This window comes from Asterias amurensis, chromosome 18, assembly GCF_032118995.1.
Source record: "Asterias amurensis chromosome 18, ASM3211899v1".
Taxonomy (NCBI): domain Eukaryota; kingdom Metazoa; phylum Echinodermata; class Asteroidea; order Forcipulatida; family Asteriidae; genus Asterias; species Asterias amurensis.
The window spans coordinates 12,464,719-12,490,456 of NC_092665.1; the positions used below are offsets into that span (position 1 = coordinate 12,464,719).

Here is a 25,738-nt window from a genome sequence, read left to right on the forward strand (position 1 = left end):
GTGTATCTCAACATATGCATAAAATAGCAAACCTGTGAAAATTTGAGCTCAATCGGTCATCGAAGTTGCGAGATAATAATGAAAGAAAAAAACCCTTGTCACACGACATTGTGCGCGTTAAGATGGTTGATTTCGAGACCTCAAGTTCTAAATCTGAGGTCTCGAAATCACATTAGTGGAAAATTACTTCTTTCTCGAAAACTATGGCACTTCAGAGGGAGCCGTTTCTCACAATGTTTTATACCGTCAACCTCTCCCCATTACTCGTCACCAAGAAAGGTTTAAAACCAAATAATTATTTTGAGTAATTACCAATTGTGTCCACTGCCTTTAAGAAACAATTCCCCTCTAACCTATGTATTAATAGAATGTGGTTGTCAGAGTAGAGAGGGATTCTAAAACATTTCAATCGGAGAGATGTTTCTGCATGAAACATTGCTCAGATTGTGCATTGCAATGGGGGACTTTTGGGACGCTTGGTGGCAGCCATAGAGTTATATATAAGAACTAGAGGGCGCACGAGTGATGCTTCGTGCACAACCGCCACGGGACCGCTAGATGACAAGCGCGTCATTCTGCACGGGCGTTGGATATGAAATACACGTTTGAAGTTTTTTTTTATTGAACGCTCCCGTGATGCTGTTTGTTCAACTTACAAAATGGCCGCACAAACACACGCTGTGAGATGCCATTTTGTCAACTTAGAAAATGGCTGCCTGTGCGCATGCCGGAGCGCGTATATAGGCCAGTGCGCCCTCTAGTTCTTATATGTAACTCTATGGTGGCAGACTTACCAGGTGAAATCCATTGTTCTCGGTAATATGCGCATGCTCAGAACTCTGTCATTAATGGAAATTTACCTGGTACATGTAAGTCTACTGCCACCTAGCGCCTCAAAGTCTCCCATTACAGGTTGTTCTTCTTGTTCCCACATAACTGCTCCAGGTTTTGGGCAATATCTCAAAAAACGCTACATTACCTTTTGAAATGAAATGTTCACAGGTTAGTGTGACTGTAAGCGTTTACATTACAGTTATCTAGGATTAAAACAACCTAACATTGCCAAAAACTAACTGCTCCAGAATTTTGGCAATATCTCAAAAACGCTTCAACCTTTTGAAATAAAAGGTTCACAGGTTAGTATTGTGAGTGTATTCTACAATTATCTAGGATTAAAACGAATCTAACATTGCCAAAAACCAAAGGTATACCTTGCTTTTAAATCCAAGTGACACAATGGTGACTTCTTAGTTCTCGTACATGTATGTAAGTTAGAGCACAAGTTTTGGTTTGTTGTATTGTTTTTCGATATTGAAACAGTACACATGGTACAGCTTGAAAACCTCAACTGACAACTCTTGTGTTTAAAACCAATGGGATTTTTGCCGCTGGACTTTGGGAGTATAATCCACCAAACCCAAAGACTTGAAGTATTCATGGATTTTTATTTTTTTTATGCAAAAATATTATTCATCATACATGTACATTGTACAACCACGACATAATACAGTAAATTTGACCTTTTTTTGTGTGTGGGTGTCCTTTTTCAGATAAGAAAGCACTTTTCCAATTGAACAGTTCACTGCAGATTTATTACGAATCTGCAGTGAATGAACTCATGACGTATTAAATTGGTTATACTTGCCTTAATAAGTGTGACGTCCTGGAAATAGCTGACTTGCAACTAACTGCTATTTTCTTCAGCATTTCTTTCCTTATTCCTTGCACTGTTGTTGCAATAACAGCTTCTTTCCTCTTTTCTTTCATTGCTAACAACTTATCCCCCTCGCTAGGCAAGGCTTAAGACAATGGTGGTCAAGGAGTTTCCGTGTTGAACGAACAACTTTTAAGTGAAGTGACTTTCCTCTTTCTTGAAATTCACAGTCAATGATGCATGATGCCCCTCGCCCTTCCCCCAAATTCCTGAGAAAAAAAAGACAATTGTGGCAATTGCCTTTGTTGCCTCTGGTCATCCATTGCCTTGGTGCCACTTGAAGTGGTCCGATAGAAATTAAAACAAATTTTCCATAGGGAGTTGGCCTTAACAATTTACCAAGGGGAAAACTTTTAGTCAGTGTGCTTTATGGCCGATAAAGTTTCCCCACATTATTTGCATTCAATATCTACTCATGTACCACTAAAGGACACAAAAACACTTTAATACAAACTTTACCTCTTGCCGGAATTATGTTTTTTAAAAGCTTTTTCCAAGCCAAAATACAGGCAACCAAATTTACACGACTTGCGATTTTCAATTTTGTGCCCAATTGAAGATCCTTGCATTATTCAGAATCGTTCAATTACCGCTGTGTAATTTGATTCTGGATTGGACGGGTTTTGCAAATGGACCGCAGTGACAAATACGCATGCAATGTAACAAAAAGTTACCCTGCAGTTGAAGTAAAACAAAGAGAAAACTCTTTGAAAATAACATAGGAAAACATCCCTGTTGGAAAATTTGTACTTGTTCTTTTATGGTGTAGCTTTTCACATTAGTCCTTTATGGCAAGGTGCACAATGGAGCACCTCACACTTCCTCAACAAAAGATTTTTTTTTTTTTATTCATTGGCTGAAAATGAAGCTTTTACCATTACTGGTTTTTGTTGTTGATGATAGTCATACCCTGTGGGCCAGGAAATGAGCTGAAATAAAATGAAACTCAGAACGAAGATAATTGAGCGGGAATTTGTAGCTTGTACAAACAAGGAAGCAACTTGTGTACTTTGTCTTGTTGGGAACTTACAATAAATAGGGATCCTAATCTTACATTGTTATGGCTGGCATTTTATTGTCCACTGTAACAAAAACCTTTTTTTCAATTGGTGGGGGGAGGGGCGAGGAGGGCATTCCATTGACAGGTGAAATTTGTGAATGCATGCATGTTGTTAGTATTGTCCACGTCTTTGCATTGTTGGTTCTTGCATGCTTGTTTGCTACAACTCTACAGACAGATGTGTTCTCAATTTTATAGAGCTGTTTAAGCAGAAGATATCGCTTAACAATTTTCTGCTAAGCAGAAATGAGAAGGATACCGCAGGATAATTGTACTTGTGGCATGTTAGTTCGGCTGGTAGCATTATTCCGGTAAGCACAATTTTATTGTGCTTAGCTACTTTATTTGTGCTTTATAGCACTTTGAACTAGGGTCTGGGCCATATACAGTGTATTTTAAACATTAAAAGTAACAAAGAAAAAGAACATAATGTGATCAGGATAAGGCTATCAGCCAAAATACTTTGTCACATGTATTGGCTGTGACTGGTGTCCTGCTTATTTTCGCTAAGCAGGAATGCAGTATTTTCTGCTTAAAAGTAGCTCCATAAAACAGGACTCTGTAATCTCACCAAGGCCATGACCTCTGTTCCCATATTGATACCACTGAGCTGACAGATAATCCAAGTTGCTAATAAACGGATGGTATTTGCTTAGCAAAAGATAACAGGGAACCAGTCTCGAGGAATCCATGGGCATTGTGTAGCATTTTGACTGGTAAACTGTACTGGCTGAGCATTGTAATGAAATTTCTAGGTGCAGGAAGTACATGTATGCACTCTCTAAATGCAAAAGAGTGAAAACGCACTCTTTGAAGAGCCATATGAGGGACAACTCTTTTTCAAGTGGTCTTCCACTCTTTTAGATTGAAGTTTGCATCTTTTTGAGTGATTTTTCACTCTGTCCTTGAGTGAAACCCCTTTAAAAGAGTGAAATAACCACCACTTTTTTTGAAGAGCCATATTATAAGGGACAACTCAAAATGTAAAGAGTGGTGTTTTTCACTCTTTTACATTTAGAGAGCAGCGCCTCTTTGAAATTGGTATTTGGCATGTGTTTTCTCAGGATTTTTCCTGATATCAGGATTTTTCACCAGTTCACTGTTCAATCTTTCACCATCAGATTTTCTTGAAAGAGTCCAAAATTGCCATCACAGAGATGAATATATTTGACCCTTGACCTTAAGCAGAAATCTATTTGAAGTGATGTAGAGTCTGTTAACCTGTTGACATTTGGCAGAATCAGGGAACTTCATTTCCACGCCAAGAGGAAATGTTATTTCATTTTTTAGGGGTTTTTTTTGTATGTCATTTCCTGTGGTTTTCGCTTTGAATGCGTCAGTTTAAATATACAAGGAAAGACGTCAACCTTCTCCATGGTTAAACCGTTACCTTTGCTTTTGTGCCTCACACTCATGAACCATTAGATCCCTGACAAAAAAAATAAGTAAAAAAATTAAAAAAACATCAATCAGAAAGAATTATATATGTACTCGCCCACTAATCTCCTCACAATGAACAAGTTTCCGGTTATGGTGTCTGGTTTTGTGTCCTTTAAAACTAAAAAGGGAAAAAGAGAAAGTTGAACATACAGTACATGTACACATAGTTGAGCGATAAAGAGCATTGAACTCGAGCTTTGGTGTTTCCGTCAGCAAAGTTTGGGTTCAAGTCCCCGTTTTGACACTAAATACATATATAAAAAGACTACTTATAGAAATTAAAAATAAAGGCATTGGAAGAGGAGGGGTATTTTTTTCAAATCAGCCACCCTCACCCACAGCCCCCCCCAAAAAAACCCCTCTTCTGATCTTGGTTTTATCTTTTAATCTATTATAAAGATGGTGAAGCCATTTTTCTCCCAGTGTGTAAGACAAGCATGTAATCAATCACTGTAAAAAATATCCGTAAAATTTACGGCACTTTACCTGGCAGCTAGGGTGCCAGTTAAAAGTGCTGTAGATTTCACGGTGGAAGTTTTTGCAAACTACCCCTTCAAGGCAAAATTTACAAAACTTCCACCGTGAAATTTACGCACTTACATGTACCTGGCACCATAGCTGAAAGTGCCGTAAGTTTTACGGATATTTCTTACAGTGATGCAAATTAAGTCTCAAATGTTCATCGGACAGTGTGCAAATGGCTCTCTATAATTTGAAAGATGTTTTAACAGTGTTGGTGGACAGTATAAAGTGGCTGACAGTACATTGAGTAACATTACAGCTGTGTAAACATTCCTGATCATGTTCAACAGTGCAGGCCGGAAGGCCGATAAAATCAAGTAACAAATTAGGCTCATACTTCATGTACTTTGGATGCCATCTGGGCAAAAAATGAAACTCCTTTGAAGTGGGAATGTGTGCTGGAAATGTGTTACATGTACATACATATATACAAGATTTTATGACATAATCTTGTTGAAGTTAATCTTGAAGGTATTATAAATCGATACCGATCAACATCATAGTATGAGATAAAACACTTTCTACATATTTAAACTATTTCTTTCTATTTTGGATCTTATTGGTAAAACTTTCGTACTATAAAGAATTGATCATATGATCAGACCAAAGGTCAATAACTTGAAGAATTTTTGGATTATTTTTGTTCCTTGGCTATCTCTGTAAAAGAGTTTCGCTCCCAGTTTCACTCGTTTTAGTGAAATTGGAACGAGTTTCACTCTAAATCGAGTTGAAAGTACCCTTCTTTCACTCAAAAGAGTTGTAGGCCATATGGCTCTTTGCAAGAGTGGTATGGCGGACAAAACAGGGGGGGTTTTGACTCTTTTACAGAAGAGAGTACATGGTTTTATCATTCAGAAGTCCAAGACCATCGGACATGTCCATTTGTAAGTTTACAAGTGTAAATTTCACTCCCTACAGTACTTGTGGCTCAAAAGCTAGCAGTCTAATTTACCAAATCTCACCCATTCCTTTATTCAAAGGCATGCTTTTTGTGGCAGAAACCAATATATAATAATAATAATATAATATCAAAGTCTTATATAGCGCACGTATCTACCAAACAAGGTACTTAAGGCGCTGAGTATATATACAAACTTTCCGAAAGATAGGTTATTGCAGTGATGAATTCTGAGACCCAATTATGTAGCACCTAACAAGAATTTACAAGTTGCTACGGGGCATTCAGCAGCCACCGGGGCGAACCCCTTCTCTTTTTGATAAGTGCACTTGGTTCTTTAACATGCGTTAAACAACACATGGGACCAACGGCTTTACGTCCCATCCGAAGGACGAAGCAATGGTTAAGTGTCTTGCTTAAGGACACAAGTGTCACGGCTTGGACACTTCCACGCGACTATATCTGAGAGGATCCTGAGACGTTGCAAATCAATAGTGAAAGGCAAGTGAACAAAAAATACTTTGTTCTACGAACATGAACCCATAAAGAAAACTAGCTCATTGATTCTCCTATGTGAATCTTCTCGCAATCAGCTCAGTTTACATCTGGCAATTAATTTTGAAACCATTTAAAAAGAAGAAAACAATCCACAAAGAAAATCTAGCTAAATGATTTTCCAATGGGCTTCTAAAATGGCAATCATTAAAACTGCTTTGTTCGATCATAACCCTCAAAGACAAACTAGCTCAACTTTTTTCTACTAGAAAATCTAGCCCGATGTTTTTTCGATGGGTTTCTAATGGCAATCATTAATTCTACTCAGTATTCAAAACATAGATCTTCAAAGAAAAACTAGCTCAATTCCTTCAAATGAGCTTGTTACTTCTGGAAATCTTTGAAACTAATGTTTTCAAACATACCGTGTAAATGTACATGTATATTACACAATGAAAAACAAGCTCAATTTCTTTCTATGAGTTATTTCTGACAATCATTAAACTACTTTGTTGGAGCATAAACCCACAAAGAAAACTTGCTCATTTTCTTCCTACATGTCCTACATGTATAGTATATGAGCTAGCTACTTCTGGCAATCGTTGAAACTACTTTGTTCGAACAAAGATCTTCAAAGAAAGAATATCTCAATGATTCTCAAATGGGCTAAAAATCTTCTGGCAATCGTTAAATTGGTGTAGTAAGATCAGAAGCTGGCAGAAATAATTGAGTTCTCTCGGTTATTCCTGACAAGTACATGTACATCGCTGACATTTCTTCCCACATTTTCCAGCAGAGCTAATGTTCCATTTAAATACAACCTACAGATGAGTGGGTAAATGATAACAGTTTGATTGACGCTGTGCATGCTTCCTAGAAACAAGTTCCTGGAATTCTGTCAGTTAAAGGGATTGTAAACGTTTGGTAATTTGGACCTACATGTACTGTTTGTTTCACTCCTACATGTACGTACATTGTAGATACATGTGTATACCAATAAAGGACTTGGGTACTTTTTCAAAATGTCCACAGATTTACATTAAACTTACAGGGTTTGAAGATAATGATAGTGGAAAGCTTCCCTTCGAATATTACTAACTAAGGTGGTGTAGTTTTTGTGATTTGAGTAAAACAAGTCACAAAATCATTTTGGTCTCATGAGACCAAAATTATTTGAGCATGTAAAATCCCCTTAACCAGTTATGATATTATACCAAAACCATAGCATAACTGGTTATACGTTTTTACATGTTAAAACTGAGACGGAAATTATTACTTTTACTCATTTCTCAAAAACTACAGCACCTCAGTAAGTAAAATTTCAAGGGAAGCTTTCTACTATCATAATCTTCAAACTGTGTGTAAGTTTAATGTAAATCTGTGGACATTGTGTTTTTTGTTGGGAAAAAGTACATATACCCTTTAAACTAACCTGCACAAATTTACCTTCAAATGGTGATTTTTTTTATACATGTGTAGCTTTGAGATGTCACCGAAAATCTGGTGGGGTTACAATGTACACACAGGAAGAATAATCTGCAATTGGAACGGAACTGCATTAACATATTTCAGATTCCTTTTTTTTGGGGGGGGGGGAGTGATATCCTTTTCCTTAATTGCAGCTCCGCAGTGAAAAGTTTCTCTTAATGCATTATACATTGTACTATGCCCAAAGCTGCTAAACTTTATTGCCAACCAGAATGAATAAAATGTCTCTGGCACCCAAGATGTTGATAACTACTATATGTTCCTCGGGGAAAGTGAGAGGGTCTTAAAGTAGAGTAAAAGTTTGTGTTTGACTTTCAAAATATTGAAAACTTTGGAAATTCCCTCAGCAAATAACACAATTCTGCCCGATGCCAAGAACCTGCTCAGGTTAAAAAAAACCTGCTTATCCAATTTGTGTGCTCAGCAATAAAAAGAACCAGTCAACAGCATCCCAAGACATTTTGGCTGGTAACCTAACTCTGCTTAGCAACGCGCTAAGCAATGTTGTAGCCTTCAGGAAACTGGAACTAGGGGTTAAAAGTCAGTTATTGACCTCAGTGATCTACATGTAGTTACACTTTTTCCTCTAACCTGAGATTAAGTTCTGGGGCCAATTTCATAGAGCTGCTTAAGCAAAAAATTTGCTTAAGCACGAAAATGGCTCGCTTATTTTACACATGTTACTGGCCAAAATTTCATGCCATATACAGTGCTTGTGACTAGTATTTAGCTGTTGTTTACTTAGCATAACAATTGAGTGGAGTCTTGGCCGGTTATCTGATTTTACTAGGCAAGGATTTTTTTGCTTTAGCAAAATTTTGTGCTTAAGCATGCTCTATGAAATTGGGCCCTGACCTTTGTCAGACCATGTTCTCTGCTTCATCTTCGCACCTGTCATGTTTGTCCTGTTTCGATGACAAGATATCGATGGTCAATGCCCAACATTTTGATCATTTAGAATTTGTGGAATAGGATATGTTTGACCTTGGTTTGACCCACTGGCACAATTCATTTCCTTAGCGGGACAACAACGCTACATGCATAAAGAGACTGGACAATATTGGTAATTGTCAAAGACCAGCCTTCTCACTTCATGCACTTGGTGTATGTCGACATATGCATAAAATAACAACCCTGTTAAAATTTGAGCTTGATTGGTCGTCGGAGTTGCGAGATAACTATGAAAGAAAAAAACACCCTTGTCACACAAAGTTGTGCGCTTTCAGATGCTTGTTTTTGAGACCTCAAATTCTTAACTTGAGGTCTCGAAATCAAATTGGTGGAAAATTACTTCTTTCTCGAAAACTATGTCACTTCCCAGAGGGAGCTGTTTCTCACAATGTTTTAACGTGTTAAAAATATTGTAGGAAGCTTTCCCTCTAGTTCCATTATATAACTCTCTTCTAGGGATAATAATGGTCATATATGGTCATCAGGATTTTTGCTGATGACCTGGGCCCAATGTTGCTTCTGCTAAGCAGAAATGGGCAGGATACCGTTCACATATTGTACGTGTACACTGTAGTTTGGCCGGTACCCTCATTCTTGTAAGCATAATTTCATGAATTTCTTTGTCCTTTTTAGCTCCTTTTTGTGCTTAAGCATCTCTATGAAGTTGGGTCCTGAGTTCGATTGGTATTGGAGGATTTTCCTCCATGATTGAACCAGCTTCGCCAAGCCACTCAAAATGCCAAACAATTAGAAATGAACAATTAATTAGTAGTCACCCAACAAAGCCTGTGAGCTACTCATGCATGGATGTTACCCATGATGATGATTAAAGGCAGTGGACACTATTGGTAATTACTCAAAATAATTATTGGCATAAAACCTCTCTTGGTGACAAGTAATGGGGAGAGGTTGGTGGTATAAAACATTGTGAGAAACAGCTCCCTCTGAAGTGCCATAGTTTTGGAGAAAGAAGTAATTTTCCACGAATTTGATTTCGAGACCTCTCGAAATCAACCATCTAACGCACACAACTTCGTGTGACAAGGGTGTTTTCTTCTTTCATTATTATCTTGCAACTTTGATGACCAATTGAGCTCAAATTTTCACAGGTTTGTTATTTTATGCATATGTTGAGATACACCAACTGTGAAGGCTAGTCTTTGACCAATTACCAATAGTGTTGACTGCCTTTAATGGGTTAAATTGGAGAATTTGGAAGGGATAGTCTCCTAATTTCTTTTCTTTGGCATGATGACGCATTCAACACCACTCGTTCCCCTGTAGTATTTCATAGTGAATATAACCCCCTCCCTCCCCCCTCCCTCCCAGTATGCCCCCTTTCACACAAGAGCAATTTAGCAAGGGTCCTGTGCTAAATTGTAGCATGATTGTAAAATGTTACAAAATGTTTAAAGGATTTGGGTACCTTTTCAAAATGTCCATAGATTTACATTAAACTTACAGGGTTTGAAGATAATGATAGTGGGAAGCCTCCCTTCAAATATTACTTACTGAGGTGCTGTAGTTTTTGAGAAATGACTAAAACAATGTCATGAAAATACACATGTACGTTTGTAAATGCTTCAAAATAATTTTCGTCTCGTGAGACGAAAAGTATTTTCATGCCATTGTTTTACTCATTTCCCCAAAACTACATTTCCCCGAAGCTTTCTACTCTCATTATCTTCAAACTGTGTAAGTTTAATGTAAATCTGTTGACATTGTGTTTTTTGTCCTACAAAAGTTGCATACATGTACACCCTTTAAAAGGACCAATTGTACTGTGCAACGTCCCTTGTGAAATCTCGTCAAACATTGCTAAATTTTGTCGGAGGTCCGAACCTAGGACAAAGTCTTGACAATGATGACAACAACCAAACAGCACTTGTAAAATTCGTAGTAAGGGACCATGGTCATTTTTGTGTGTGTGAAAAGTAGGGGCTTATATGAACACTTGGTTTCAGCTGAAAGTTCGGGAAGCTTTTGTGTTATTACTTGTAATAGCTTGCTCATGAAGGTAAACATGTATACAACTTCTTTGCCAATTAAATTGATTTCCTTGTTTTTCCTTATAGGGAAGGTACACATTTGGTAATTACTCAAAACAAATATTAACTTAAAAACTGACTTGGTAACGAGCATTGGATAGCTGTTGGTAGTATAAAACATTGTGAGAAACAGCTCCCTTTATTAAAGTAGCATAGATTTTGAGAAAGAGGTAATTTCTCACTAGAATAATAAAAGACTTCTAGCGAGAAGTCTTTTATTCCTCTCTGAAAGCACACAAATTCGCCCAACATGGGTGTTTTTTCTTGCATCATTTTCTCCCAACTCCGATGACCAATTGAGCTCAAATTTTCACAGATTTGTTATTTTATGGGTATGTTGAGATACACCAAGTGTGTAGACTGGTCTTTGACAATTACCAATAGTGTACCTTCCCTTTAAAGGCAGTGGACACTATTGGTAATTACTCAAAATAATTATTAGCATAAAACCTTACTTGGTAACGAGTAATGGGGAGAGGTTGGATTGTGAGAAACGGCTTCCTCTGAAGTGGAGTAGTTTTCGAGAATTAAGTAATTTTCCACGAATTTGATTTTGAGACCTCTCGAAATCAACCATCTAAACGCACACAACTTCGTGTGACAAGGGTGTTTTCTTCTTTCATTATTATCTTGCAACTTTGATGACCAATTGAGCTCAAATTTTCACAGGTTTGTTATTTTATGCATATGTTGAGATACACCAACTGTGAAGGCTAGTCTTTGACCAATTACCAAAAGTGTCCACTGCCTTTAATGGGTTAGATTGGAGAACTTGGAAGGGATAGTCTCCTAATTTCTTTTCTTTGGCATGATGACACGTTGAACACCACTCGTTCCCCTGTAGTATTTCATAGTGAATATAACCCCCTCCCTCCCCCCTCCCTCCCAGTATGCCCCCTTTCACACAAGAGCAATTTAGCAAGGGTCCTGTGCTAAATTGTAGCATGATTGTAAAATGTTACAAAATGTTTAAAGGATTTGGGTACCTTTTCAAAATGTCCATAGATTTACATTAAACTTACAGGGTTTGAAGATAATGATAGTGGAAAGCTTCCCTTCAAATATTACTTACTAAGGTGCTGTAGTATTTGAGAAATGTAGTTTTGGGGAAATGACTAAAACAATGTCATGAAAATACACATGTACGTTTGTAAATGCTTCAAAATAATTTTCGTCTCGTGAGACAAAAAGTATTTTCATGCCATTGTTTTACTTATTTCCCCAAAACTACATTTCCCCGAAGCTTTCTACTCTCATTATCTTCAAACTGTGTAAGTTTAATGTAAATCTGTTGACATTGTGTTTTTTGTCCTACAAAAGTTGCATACATGTACACCCTTTAAAAGGACAAAATTGTACTATGCAAGGTCCCTTGTGAAATCTCGTCAAACATTGCTAAATTTTGCGGAGGACCGAACCTAGGACAAAGTCTTGACAATGATGACAACAACCAAACAGCACTTGTAAAATTCGTAGCAAGGGACCGTGGTCATTTGTGTGTGTGTGAAAAGTAGGGGCTTCTGGACACTTGGTTTCAGCTGAAAGTCCGGGAAGCTTTTGTGTTATTACAATAGCTTGCTCATGAAGGTAAACATGTATACAACTTCTTTGCCGATTAAATTGATTTCCTTGTTTTTCCTTATAGGGAAGGTACACATTTGGTAATTACTCAAAACAAATATTAACTTAAAAACTGACTTGGTAACGAGCATTGGAGAGCTGTTGGTAGTGCAAAACATTGTGAGAAACAGCTCCCTTAAAAGTAGCATAGATTTTGAGAAAGAGGTAATTTCTCACTAAAATAATAAAAGACTTCTAGCGAGAAGTCTTTTATTCCTCTCTGAAAGCACACAAATTCGTCCAACATGGGTGTTTTTTCTTGCATCATTTTCTCCCAACTCCGATGACCAATTGAGCTCAAATTTTCACAGGTATGTTGAGATACACCAAGTGTGTAGACTGGTCTTTGACAATTACCAATAGTGTACCTTCCCTTTAAAGGCAGTGGACACTATTGGTAATTACTCAAAATAATTATTAGCATAAAACCTTACTTGGTAACGAGTAATGGGAGAGGTTGGTAGTATAAAACATTGTGGGAAACGGCTTCCTCTGAAGTGGAGTAGTTTTCGAGAAAGAAGTCATTTTCCACGAATTTGATTTTGAGACTTCAAGTTTAGAATTTGAGGTCCCAAAATCAAGCATCTGAAAGCACACAACTTCGTGTGACAAGGGTGTTTTTTTCTTTCATAGTTATCTCGCAACTCAAATTTTCACAGGTTTGTTATTTTATGCATATGTTGTGATACAGCAAGTGAGAAGACTTGTCTTTGACAATTACCAATAGTGTCCACTTGCTTTAAAGTCAACTCCCTCCAAAAGTGAAACGCACTTTACAAAGTTTTGTAAAAGGTTTTTGTTCCAGTCAGCTTCCTCTTTTTTCGAAGATATCAAAGTTGCTGCCCTGCTTGTCTGGTTATCGCACAGAGTTATATATAAGAACTAGAGCGCGCACTGGCCTATATACGCGCCCCGGTATGCGAGCAGGGGGCCATTTTCTAAGTTGACAAAACAGCTATCTCACAGCGTGTGTTTGTGCGGCCATTTTGTAAGTTGAACAAACGGCATTGCGTGAGCGTTTAATGAAAAAAAAAAAACAACGTGTATTTCATATTCAACGCGAGTGCAGAATGACACGCTTGTCATCTTGCGGTCCCGTGGGGTTTGTGCACGAAGCATCACTCGTGCGCCCTCTAGTTCTTATATATAACTCTATGGGTTATCGCAAACAACAAATGGGTACCATGCGTATCTTTTGCCGTATAAGCATTCAAAAACGGACACAAACTCTCAGCAGATGAGAAATGTTTCATGCATGAAAATAAAAATAAAACTGAAGTTGAGATGTCAGTGCACGCTTGTTTATTACAGTGTATTTCACATGACTTAGAGATTCCTAATTTATTTTAAATATTATTTTTTAAATATGTTTGTTTTATATCAATTACACTTTGGTATAAGATTCAACTGTTTATTTTCCCATGCAAGTACATTATACATGTAGAGCTGTCATGAAACTGACTTATTTTATAGTTCAAGCAGAGTGCATGTGTTTAATTCAAACTATAACCAGGGGCCAATTTCATAGAGCTGCTTAAGCAAAACTTTTGCTTAGGCACGAAAATAGCTCTCTTATTTTTCACATGTTACTGGCAAAAATGTCACGCCATATACATTGCTTGTGACTGGTATTTAGCTGTTGTTTACTTTAGCATAACAATTGAGTGGAGTCTTGGCCGGTAATCTGATGTTACTAGGCAAGGATGTTTTTGCTTTTCAGCAATTTTTTTTGCTTAAGCAGCTCTATGAAATTGGGCCCTGCAGTTCTTAAGTGATAAAATGTTTGTGTGATTTGTAATGCATGCATTGTTTGAAATATGTATTGACCCATTTCACCTGTCATCATCACAATAAGGTGTTTTTCCTGTCTCCGGCAAAGGATCAATACAAGAAAGTGCATTGCCTGTCCTTGGTTGTATAGTTTATGTTCATGTGTATTATGCATATTTGTTTCCCTTTTATTTTGGTTTTGATTATTCCAAATAGACATCCTTTAGGAGACATACGCCTCTTGGCGATTTTTAAAACTTTTTTGCTCTCCTGGGCACCCCAATGTTGTTTTACTTTGTTTTTTTAAATATGTTTAATGTATGTACATGTGCTTGTAAATGTGATTGCCCGAATTAGTATTATTATAATAAATAAATATTATTAATATTATTATATCCCGATTTTGCATTTCTTGTATACTAGGAATTGAAGTCTTTATTCACACTGTCATTTAAGAAAGTTTATTTTTTTTGGAAGAGCAAATATATTTCATTGGTTTAAATTTTTTTAAATCAAACTGCCATATAGTGATTATAAATGGATGTATTTGAACCGAAAATCACATTCTTTGAGAAAAAAACGGTTAAATCTTATTTTTTGTGTACTTTTATCGTTATAGGATCGACAACTTCTACGAGCCGCCAACAAAGTTACAGACACCGCCTGTGCCTACCACCAAACGCCCGCCAATCAGAGTCATAGATGATATGGAGGCGTACGAAGATCCGGATGATTTCGTGCCAGAAAAACCTGTAAAAGTAACTTGATCTTTTGTAGCTTCAGAAGGTTATTTGTAGATCTATACAGAGTTAATATATAAAGACAGCAAAAAAAGTAATGCGGCTATTGTCAAAGCACCTATAATTTTAAAATTGTTACTCATATTCTAAAAATGAAAATACCAGGAGACGGAAAATTTAATTACGGCGATTTTGACACCTCGTTGTTACAGTTGGTCGAGTATTGTTGTCGCAGTAAGTGATTACAGGTGACAAGTGCCCATTTCCATTGTTGCAGTATCTCCTGTTGACACGAACAGCTTTTCAAAATTCCCGCCATCAGCTTCACGCTGAATCACAGGAGAGATCAATCATGGTATTTTCATTTTTAGAATAAGAGTAACAATTTTAAAATTATAGGTGCTTTTACAACTGCCGCGTTACTTTTTTTGCTGTCTTTATTTGGTTTGCAGTAACACCATGTGCGTGTCTACTTGCCAGGTAGAGTTTGTTCTTTAGAGAGTTCTGTCTTTTCTATATTCTACTACCGCGGAGTAGATACACTCATGGTGTTACTGCAAACCAAACAACTATTGACCCCTTGCACGCGCATCACGCGCGGCGACCGATGCCACGCTCACCATGTTGGTGGGCAGTTAGGTTTACGTGTATTAACGCCGCGTCGCCTAAAATGCACTCTTTACTGCATGACGCGCAGCATAGAGTTATATATGAAAACGCACAGTAAAATTGCCCACCAGTATGGCGCATTCAAGATTTTTCTGCTGATGAGGTCAGGTGAAATGGGTCAGTACCTCACCATACTCACATGGTGTTACCGCAAACCAAATGGATACATGTATATTGATCATGTTGATATCTCACCATGCAATGCCTTAATACAGGGTTACTTACATGTACACATGTAGCTTTTCAGTGACTAGCAAGGGGGACAAGTTAGGTTACTATTTCACTAGTGCCGGCTTTTTCACTATCAAAAGTGACCATGGATACTGGGTTAATTTTACACGATTTTGGGCTGAACAAAGACAAATTTACTAGAGCAGGGTTGACCTCCGGATTAACGTGCCGGCGCTCTACCAACTGAGCTATATAACTCTATGTTGGCTTCCTTCACTTGTCAATTTTTTATTTTACGTAGAGATGCTTTCCAAAACCAGCCAGTTAGACCACTTGGAGAAAAAATTTCACTATTACTATTTTCAGGTGTTTTAAAGGCAGTGGACACTATTGGTAATTACTCAAAATAATTATTAGCATGAAACCTTTCTTGGTAACGATTAATGGGGAGCTGTTGATAGTATAAAACATTGTGATAAACGGCTCCCTCTGAAGTAATGTAGTTTTCGAGAAAGAAGTAATTTTTCCACGAATTTGATTTTGAGACCTCAAGTTTTGAACTTGAGGTCTCAAATCAAGCATCTGAAAGCACATAACTTCGTGTGACAAGGGTGTTTTTTCTTTCATAGTTATCTCGCAACTTTGACGATCAATTGAGCTCAAATTTTCACAGGTTTGTTATTTTATGCATAAATGTATGTTGAGATACACCAAGTGAGAAGACTAGTCTTTGACAATTACAAATGTACCAATAGTGTCCACTGGCTTAAAGTAGAGATGCTTTCCACTTGGAGATCATTTTTCACTATTTTCATGCATTTACCAAATGCACTACTAAAAACCACATCAGCAGGCGTGGAATATACATGAAGGCAACAGAGGCATTGGTCTTCAAAAGTTTTCCGTAGACTTTGAAGCCCATTTCACACCGACGCAATTTAGTTTCCGGGTCCCTTGATAAATTTTAGCATGGTTAAAATTTACCATTGGGCCATTAATCTTTCTTAGCTCTCAAGGGAGTATACATGTACAGCCCGAGCTGCAGTGGACAACTATGAAAAATACAGTTGATAAGTGAGAACCTATGGGGAAAAGAATAGTTTTCTTTAAAAGCGAAAGTGTTTGGGACAAGACCTGTGATACTTATCATCTTGTATTCTTTGATCCTCCTACAAATCCAAATAAGTATTGCTGTCAAAATCAAAGCAATTATTTCAGTCAAGTTTCACTTTCAGCCGAATGTTTTGGCAAATTTTTATTCGGCATCAGAATTGCGGATGTAGACAATGATCCTTAACCTGCAAGTTATTATCTTTGTGGTGTTTTGGGTTTATTTAAAACAGTGTTGAACAGGAATTGTGCACCCTTGGTAGAAAATTTTTGGTTACATCCGTGAATTGACAGTTTTTGGTGAAAGATTAAGATCAGGCAACTCTAGAATAGGGAAACATCAGTAGAGTTTGGGTTCAAGTCATGGTCATCACACTTGTGTCCTTAAAGATTTGGGTACCTTTTCAAAATGTCCATAGATTTACATTAAACTTACAGGGTTTGAAGATAATGATAATGGGAAGCCTCCCTTCAAATATTACTTACTGAGGTGCTGTAGTTTTTGAGAAATGAGTAAAACAATGTCATGAAAATATGTTTGTAAGTGATTAAAATAATTTTCGTCTCATGAGACGAAAGAAAATTATTTTCATGACATTGTTTTACTCATTTCCCCAAAACTACAGCACCTCAGCACGTAATATTTTCAGGGAAGCTTTCTACTATCATTATCTTCAAACTGTGTAAGTTTAGTGTAAATCTGTGGACATTGTGTTTTTTGTCCTACAAAAGTTACATAGACCCTTTAAACAAAACACTTGACCATCATCCCATTGGGGCTAGACCCAGGCAAACAGGTAGGGACTGTAAACCCAATCCACATGCAAGGTCTCCAGTCTGAGATGGGACTCGAACTGAGGTCCATAGAGGTGAAAGGCAGGGTAAGAAACCCCTGAGGTGACCTGATGCAAATACACATACATATCATTAAAATGGAAAGAGCGCTTAAAGGAACACGTTGCCTTGAATGGGTCGAGTTGGTCTTTGAAAAGTGTTCTGTAACCGTTTGTTATAAAATGCATATGGGTAGAAAGATGTTGTAAAAGTAGAATACAATGATCTACACAAATATGCCTCGATATTGCGTGGTTGTCTTTTTACCTCGTCGACTAACACAGTCGGCCATTTATGGGAGTCAAATTTTTGACTCCCATAAATGGCCGACCGTGTTAGTTCGCGACGTAAAAGGAAAACCGTGCAATTTTGAGTAATACTTGTGTGGATCATTATATTCTACTTTTTAAACATCTTTCTAACCATATGCATTTCATAACAAACGGTTTCAAACGCTTTTTACAGACCAACTCGTCCGATCCAAGGCAACGTGTTCCTTTAATAGACCCTTTCTATGAAATATGTAAATTGCACATAGCGCGTGCGCACTAACATTTTGGTTGGCAAAATGAGGGCTGTTTGGAGTACGGGTAATGGGTACGTGAAGCAGACACGATTGTGCGTCTGCTTAGTGCACAACTCTATGGCGTTTGCCAACCAATAGGGTCTGTAAGCATGCATGAATGTAAGTATTCTGCCTGCTCATTGGTTTAGAGCGCGTCACATGACATGTCTAAGTTTTGCTAGACGACGGCCATCGGTTTGCCATGCGCTAGTCCGAAGACTAGCACATGGCGCCGTGTGCTAGTCCGACACTCGAAGCAGTCAATATTTGTATAGTAGCATACTTCATGGGAAGGGTCTATTATCTTTATAATGTGATATATAGTTTGCCCATCTCATATCGGGTAGTACAATGAGGGAATAAAGACAGACACTAACTTCTTGTTCATCTTAGGGTTTCCTGAAGTTGGGTGCTAACAGCGGTTGTGTGTTGTACAGGAAATCATGTAGTTATGCAGATATGGGGTTAGAGAAAACATACATGTACATTTTCCTGGCATAATATTCTTCCTACTTTAGTCTGATTTCTGATATTAGTTGCTCTTGGGAAAAATCTAAAAAATTTTGATTGAAATTGTCTAAAAATTCTATTAAAGCATACACCAAGTGTACATAAAAATAGGTCAGCATTTGTACTTGTTAAAATTTTGCTACTTTTTTTCAAGCGCCAAATACCATGCTTGATTTTTGTACCTTAGAAGAAATTAATCTTCAACAGAATTTTTTATTTTATTTTGATTTTCTCTAGGCGCCAATCAAGAAGTATGGTGTGAAGTCATCGACCATGCCACACCTATCCATGCCGGCCAGTAGCGAGCCAGAAGCAACGGACAGTGGGGGGACATTTATCTCCTTTAATTCTAGCTCGTCGTCTCAACCGCAAGAGGAACTGTCCGATTATGAAATGATGCCCGATCATATGAATTGTAAGCTACTCATTTGTCATCAAGTGTAGGAATCGAACAACTAATTTTCTGTTACAGTATCAGAGTTTTTTTTTCAATCATGTCCTCAGCCTTAAAGGAACACGTTGCCTTGGATCCGACGAGTTGGTCTTTGAAAAGCGTTTATAACCGTTTGTTATGAAATGCATATGATTAGAAAGATATTTTAAAAGTAGAATTTAATGGGCCACACAAGTATCACTCGAAATTGTGTGGTTTTTCCTTTTACCTCGTCGACTAACACGTGACAGGAAAACTGCGCAATTTCGAGGCAAATTTGTGTGGATCATTGTATTCTACTTTTAAAACATCTTTCTAAAACATTATTTTCACGTCATATAAAGCTTCAAACACCACTTACAACAACTTTAATTCACAGGACTCAGGAAAGTACTGAGTTTACAGTCCTCACACACATTGGTGTAAGGGTAAACACACACCCCCCGCCAAAAAAAATGTATATATATATAAATAAATCAATAAATAGATTAATAATATTCTTTATCCCCTATGCAAATTTAGCTTCTGTTTGTAGACAATTTGAATGTTGTGTTGTTTCCTCTGTAGTCCGAGATGAAGAAGACAGTTGGGGATCCACTGATTACGAAGATTACGATGAAGATGAAATCCAGAGGAATCAAGCAGTAGAGTAAGTGTAGCCACGGCAACCTCATCCCTGAAAAGTAACTACTCAAGAGGTTGTTGGTTCAACTCCTGCTCCTCCAGTCAATTTTTCTTTGTTCAACCCCAAATCAGAAATAGTTTTAAGGCAGTGGACACTATTGGTAATTACTCAAAATAATTGTGTGACGCGGAGAAAATGTGACTCAGTAACAAACAATGGAGAGCTGTTCATAGTATAAAACATTGTGAGAAACGGCTTCCTCTGAAGTAAAATAGTTTTCGGAAAAGAAGTAATTTTCCTTGAATTGGATTTTGAGACCTCAGATTAAGATTTTGAGGTCCCGAAATCAAGCATTAGAAAGCACACAACTTTGTGTGACAAGGATGTTTTTTCTTCCATTATTATCTCGCAACTTCGTCGACCAATTGAGTTCAAATTTTCACAGGTTTGTAATTTTGTGCATACATTGTATGTTGAGATACAGCAAGTGAGAAGACTGGTCTTTGACAACTACCAAAGGTGTCCAGTATCTTTAAACTTATATGAATCAAACCAGGCAAAAACCTTTTTACAAAGCATGTGAGGTACAATTCACAGCACAAAATGTATGAGTTAAATGCATGAGTCAACCACAAACAACTTAAAAAGAAATTAAAGGGAGCTAAGGGTACTCGCTGAGAATAAGAAGCAGTGGTCAAAAGGGCAGAAGGAATGAATGCAACTGCAGGATGTTACTACTACTACAGTAGCCGAAAACCGTATAATATACAAAATAGTCTGTGTGACTCGGGTCTGTATGACTTAAAATGTGTTTACCCAAATTTGTTTATGTTTGTATTTGTAGTGTTGATGCCAACGCCAACGCCAAAAAGAAGAAGGACAAGTTTGAAATATTCAAGCAGCAATATGAAAAGGACCCCAAAGTGGACCATCTCGGAATATTGTACAGTCAAGGAAAAGGGAAAACCATCTCCAAGAAATCTTTCGGGCAGTGGGACAAACGGTACTGTCTCGCGAAGGACATGCATCTGTTGGGCTACAAGAATTACGACTCCAAGAAACCTGCTCTAGACATGGTGCTGTTTGGATTTGACGTGTCGTTTGTCGGACAGGAAGGGAAGAGGAAGAATGTGTTCAGTCTCAACCATCCCAACCGAGGGACGGAGCTATTCAGTGCCGAATCCAAGGAGGATGCCGATAAATGGATCGAGGTTTGTTTGCTTATAGGGGTCACAAGAGGGCGACGTGGTTACGGCTCTAAGAAGCGTTTGGAGATCACTACGCCCTGAGTCACTAGAGGGCGAATGTGGTAACGGCTCTAATAAGTGTTTGGAGATCACTAGGCCCAGAGTTAAAACTTCAGAGCAAACTAGTCAAACCAATAAATACTTACGTGTTTTTTTTTCAATTCATAAGAAAAAGCAAGCCAGATGCGTTGTGGAGTGCGCTGTTCATGAACGATGGGATGGAACCATCCATGGAACTGTGTTGAAAGGCAGTTGCTGTAGTGGGCGTGTCTTATTGGATTGCTCCACATTATAATGTATAACTGTTGATTTACTAATATTTTGCGTGTCGTAGCAGAGTGGTCAAGCGCACTGGGGCCATTCTTAAACCTCGGCTTGGGCTCTGGCTTATGCTCCAGGCTTTGCCAGCTGATGTTCAAACCACCACTTCTAGCTAGAAGTATTTTACGTATTTTAGTGAGAAATTACCTCTTTCTCAAAAACTATGTTACTTCAGAGGGAGTCATTTCCCACAATGTTTTACACTATCAAAAGCTCTCCACTGCTCATTACCAAGTAAGTTCTTAAGGTAATATTTGTTTTGAGTAACTACCAACTGTGTACTTTCCCTTTAACGTCCTTTTAAGCTGATACATGAATCGGTCTCATAATTCAAAAGTTTCAAAACCGATCTTCAAAATAATTTTCTCTGTTCAACTGCCTAGAGTATCTTATTGGTTGATACATGTAAGACTCTGGTGTTATAGTTATTGTTTTGTTATTGCATTCGGTCATTTTCTAGGTTTTGAAGAACTATGCTACCATGGGGAACGAGCTTGTCCCATCGACAGGGTACGTAGAGAAAGACGGAACGTCGACACGCACCACCAGCGAAGATCTCACAGCCAAAGGTAAGATTTATCCTGGGAAATTAAAAAAAAACAAGAAGTGGTGATCGAAGACTCATTCTTCTTTTTTGTTATTGCCAAAGTAGGGCCCAATTTCATAGAGCTGGATAAGACATGAGTAATTATAAATATAAGTGTGAATAGTAAACTCGCGGGTACAATCATGAGTAAAATCTCTTTTGAAGGAGTGGTTGCTCTGAAAAGAGCCGGTTTGGTCTCGACATTTCGAACAGTATACTTTGCTTTCTCCTGAAGACGAGCGTATTTACACAAATATATATTTATACAAGTGTAGTTACTCTTATTCTCCACACCATGAAAGTCTTCAGCAAAAGAGAGCTACTTCAGCACAAAAAGGAGCTAAGCACAACAAAATTATGCTTACTAGATTAAGGTTACCAGCCAAACACCACGTCGCATAAGTACAATTTGTGACTGGTACCCTGCTCATTTTTGCTTAGCAGACAAATGTTAAGCGATATTTTCTGCTTAAGCAGCTCTATGAAACTATAGTTCTTCATGAAGTGAAGCACCATGCTTAAATTTTCCAGACTAACTTTTCTGACCCGTGAGGTTCATAAATTCATAAATTTATAGTTGCGAGGCCAACAATGAAATGGCATGATGCCGTCTCGATTCTTGTAATTAATTGATGTTTTTAAACAACTTTCATTCTAAACAGTTGTTGGAACAGTTGCGAATTTCTTCAAGAGAGAGAAGAAGGGCAAAGATATGTCTCCACAGCTCAGCATTGATGACAAAGGCTACCTATCAGGTTAGTGTAAAATAATCTTTTTTTTTAAAACTTGGGCCAATACGATAGACTGTGTAAGTCTTGTGCGTATTGGAACATTGGGACCTGTTTTCTTCTCGCGTTAAAGCAATGCACGTGGAACAGAAGCGGTCCCCAAAATGTTCTAATACATTTGAGACTTGCAGGAAATGTGGTTTTGTTTTGCACAAAGAGTCAAGATTCTACATTCCATTCTGTCTGAATAAATTAACATGACTAATATTCTCAAATAGCATAAAAATTAATAATAATAAGCAATCCCTTGATGTCGAGGAAGATGTTCTCTACAGATAAACTCCAGCGATGACTCAAAAGTCTGATCCGTGAAAAGCATATATCCTTTGTTCGTTGTGTCATTTACTGTTCTGGCGTAGTAAACCAACAGATGAGCACAGCAAAGTAGCATGAAAGTGATCATGAGTGTGTGCTTCAAAAAAGTAGGAGTAGTTAACTGGTTAAAGGCAGTGGACACTATTGGTAATTGTCAAAGATTAGCCTTCACAGATGGTGTATCTGAACATATGCATAAAATAACTAACTTGTGAAAATTTGAGCTCAATCGGTCATCGAAGTTGCGAGATAATAATGAACAAAAAAAAACACCCTTGTCACACAAAGTTGTGTGTGTTTAGATGGTTGATTTCGAGACCTCAAGTTCTAAATCTGAGGTCTTGAAATCAAATTTGTGGAAAATTACTTCTTTCTCGAAAACTATGGCACTTCAGAGGGAGCCGTTTCTCACAATGTTTTATACCATCAACCTCTCCCCATTACTCGTCACCAAGAAAGGTTTTATGCTAATAATTATTTTGAGTAATAACCAATAGTGTCCACTGCCTTTAATATGCAGACGTGTGCGATCATTCTATGATGTGGAATTTCCCATTTTATTTTTAAATAACAACTATCCACTTCTCACAGGTTACATCAATGTGATGGGAGCAAAATACGGTGAGTCAAAATGGCGGAAGAAGTTCATCACTATCGAGAAAGGTTATCTGACGTGCTACACGGAGGACGGAGACGTCTCGCAGTTCAAGTTTCCGCTGGAGGGACGCGAGATGATGCTAGCTGGACAGAAGGAGGCTAAGAGAAAAGGATCCATGAAAATCATGAAAGACGGCGAGGTTCTCATTTTTATTGAGGTAACTTTTTTTAAATAATTAAAATACTATAGGTTTTCTTATGTTTCTCATGATTTCTATGTTTCTGTTAAATCAGCCATGGTGTATCAGAAGTATCTACTCCATAGCAATAAGTGAATACTTTGCAGTAAACGAATAGGTTTATTCATACGGAATTTAGAAGATGCTTTTACTGAATGCATCTACTTGGAAGTTAATGCTGTTACTTTTTGCTAGTACTTGTCAGTAAATACTACTTTTTATTCATACGACCCATTGTGAAGAGTGGCTTCCTCTGAAGTGTCATAGTTTTTGAGAAGCAATTTTCCACCAATTTGATTTCGATACCTCAGGTTTAGAACTTGAGGTCACAAAATCAACCGTATAAACGCACACAACTCCGTGTGGCAAGGGTGTTTTTTCTTTCATTATTATCTGGCAAGTTAGAGGACCGATTGAGCTCAAATTTTCACAGGTTTGTTATGTTATTCAGCTTCGTGCTGCCAGTTGTTTTTTTTAATAAAAATGAATGAATGAATGAATGAAAAGTTATGCATATGTTGAGATACACCAACTGTGAAGACTAGTCTTTGACAATTACCAATAGTGCCCACTGCCTTTAAGTAAGTTTTTTTGGGTCATCCTTTTTTAATTTTTTGTTATTGATCCATTACCCTATCTACTGCTCCTTTTCTTATATTCTAGGCCTTGAATCCTCTAGACATGGGCCACCTTCTTAAGAAGTTCATGGAGGAGATGACCCAGGGGCAGAGGAAGGAATCCACCACACAGAGAGGGATGGTCTCGGACATCTTGAAGGCCTTTGAGAAACAGGGAGGCGAAGGGGCAGCAGACCAGGTAAAAAAGGAGATCCATTCTTTTGTTATAATCTCAATATTCTATTCTATTGTGAATGATAATCACCAAGAAATTTCTCCATTGAATGTTGTTGTTTGAAGGAACAAGTACATGTTTAGTGTGTGTTGTTGGTACAATAGTTTAAACATAATGCATTTTTCTGTATCAAAAACACTTGTCTTTATTATTGTTGATTTGTTTTTCACTCAGCTACCACATAACTTGATCACAATTTTCAGAAAAAAAAAAAAATCTGGTTTAAGAGTACAGGGGGACGGACTATTGTTGATTTGTTTTTCACTCAGCAACCACATAACTTGATCACAATTTTCGAAAAAAAAAGGAAAAAGTTCTGGTTTAAGCGTACAGGGGGACAGAGCTTTGGTTGCCCTGAATTTGGCCTTGGTGCCCCTTTAAAGGTTTTCTGTAGATTTTACAATGGAAGTGTCCATAATTGAAACAGCCTCGTCCTCTCAAAAACGAAATTCAGGGCCTGAGAAAGGTCAACATTATTGTTAGAGTTTCCTATTTGTACGCTGCAAGTTGTTAGATTGTGTTTAAGATTTAACCCCTTTTTTCAGCTCTTAATTTCATGTTGTACACAGTAATTATAGGAAACGTGAAATTTCTCCTGCACATATTGTAGGACTAACTCTTGCCTGCCGGGAGATGCCATGGAATGTACAAGTGCCCATTCCGTTATGGACAGGGTTTTATAAAATGATCTTTCTTCTCCTGTAAAATCTTTTGTATAACTTTTAAAGTTTAGCATGTTATTTTAAGTGGAATTTTATGTCCAAATCTAGCCAGAAGTGGGTGAGTTTTACGACGATGTACAACTTACTCCTGAACCTGCAGCACCAAAAACAGAATCCAGTTCCATATATCAAAACTTCAAAATTGTGAGTTTGTTTAAGAGAATTGCGAAAAGTAGTTTTTTTTTTTTTTCGCTTGATCAAGCTAACATCACCTGTAAAAGCTCTAAATCCGCAACGGTGGTTGAATCCTAAAAGATGATCTTCTGTTGATGTCATCAGGGATGTGGTTCCTCTGTTTTAAAACGGATTTTTTTTTTATTTGCCAAAACAAATTTGTTATGTTTTGCTTTATATAAATCAAACTTGATCATACTGTACAGCTTCTCCAAAATACTTCACGCTTTATTT

The 25,738-nt window shown here is 37.6% G+C and overlaps 1 protein-coding gene across 7 annotated transcripts in view; it reads left to right on the plus strand.

Moving 5' to 3' along the window:
* The window catches only part of LOC139950389 (uncharacterized), a 75,767-nt gene that overhangs the window by 32,893 nt on the left and 17,136 nt on the right, over positions 1 to 25,738 (plus strand). For 3 of the 7 annotated variants that reach the window (XM_071949023.1, XM_071949025.1, XM_071949028.1), the window contains exons 5-13: positions 14,626 to 14,764; positions 18,843 to 19,020; positions 19,606 to 19,687; positions 20,508 to 20,874; positions 21,692 to 21,800; positions 22,480 to 22,572; positions 23,512 to 23,735; positions 24,420 to 24,572; positions 25,379 to 25,474. In XM_071949023.1, the coding sequence (XP_071805124.1) occupies positions 14,626 to 14,764; positions 18,843 to 19,020; positions 19,606 to 19,687; positions 20,508 to 20,874; positions 21,692 to 21,800; positions 22,480 to 22,572; positions 23,512 to 23,735; positions 24,420 to 24,572; positions 25,379 to 25,474 (1,441 nt within the window). The remainder of the gene's footprint in view (positions 1 to 14,625; positions 14,765 to 18,842; positions 19,021 to 19,605; positions 19,688 to 20,507; positions 20,875 to 21,691; positions 21,801 to 22,479; positions 22,573 to 23,511; positions 23,736 to 24,419; positions 24,573 to 25,378; positions 25,475 to 25,738) is intronic. The other 4 variants (XM_071949026.1, XM_071949027.1, XM_071949029.1 and 1 more) reach the window with 2 other exon arrangements.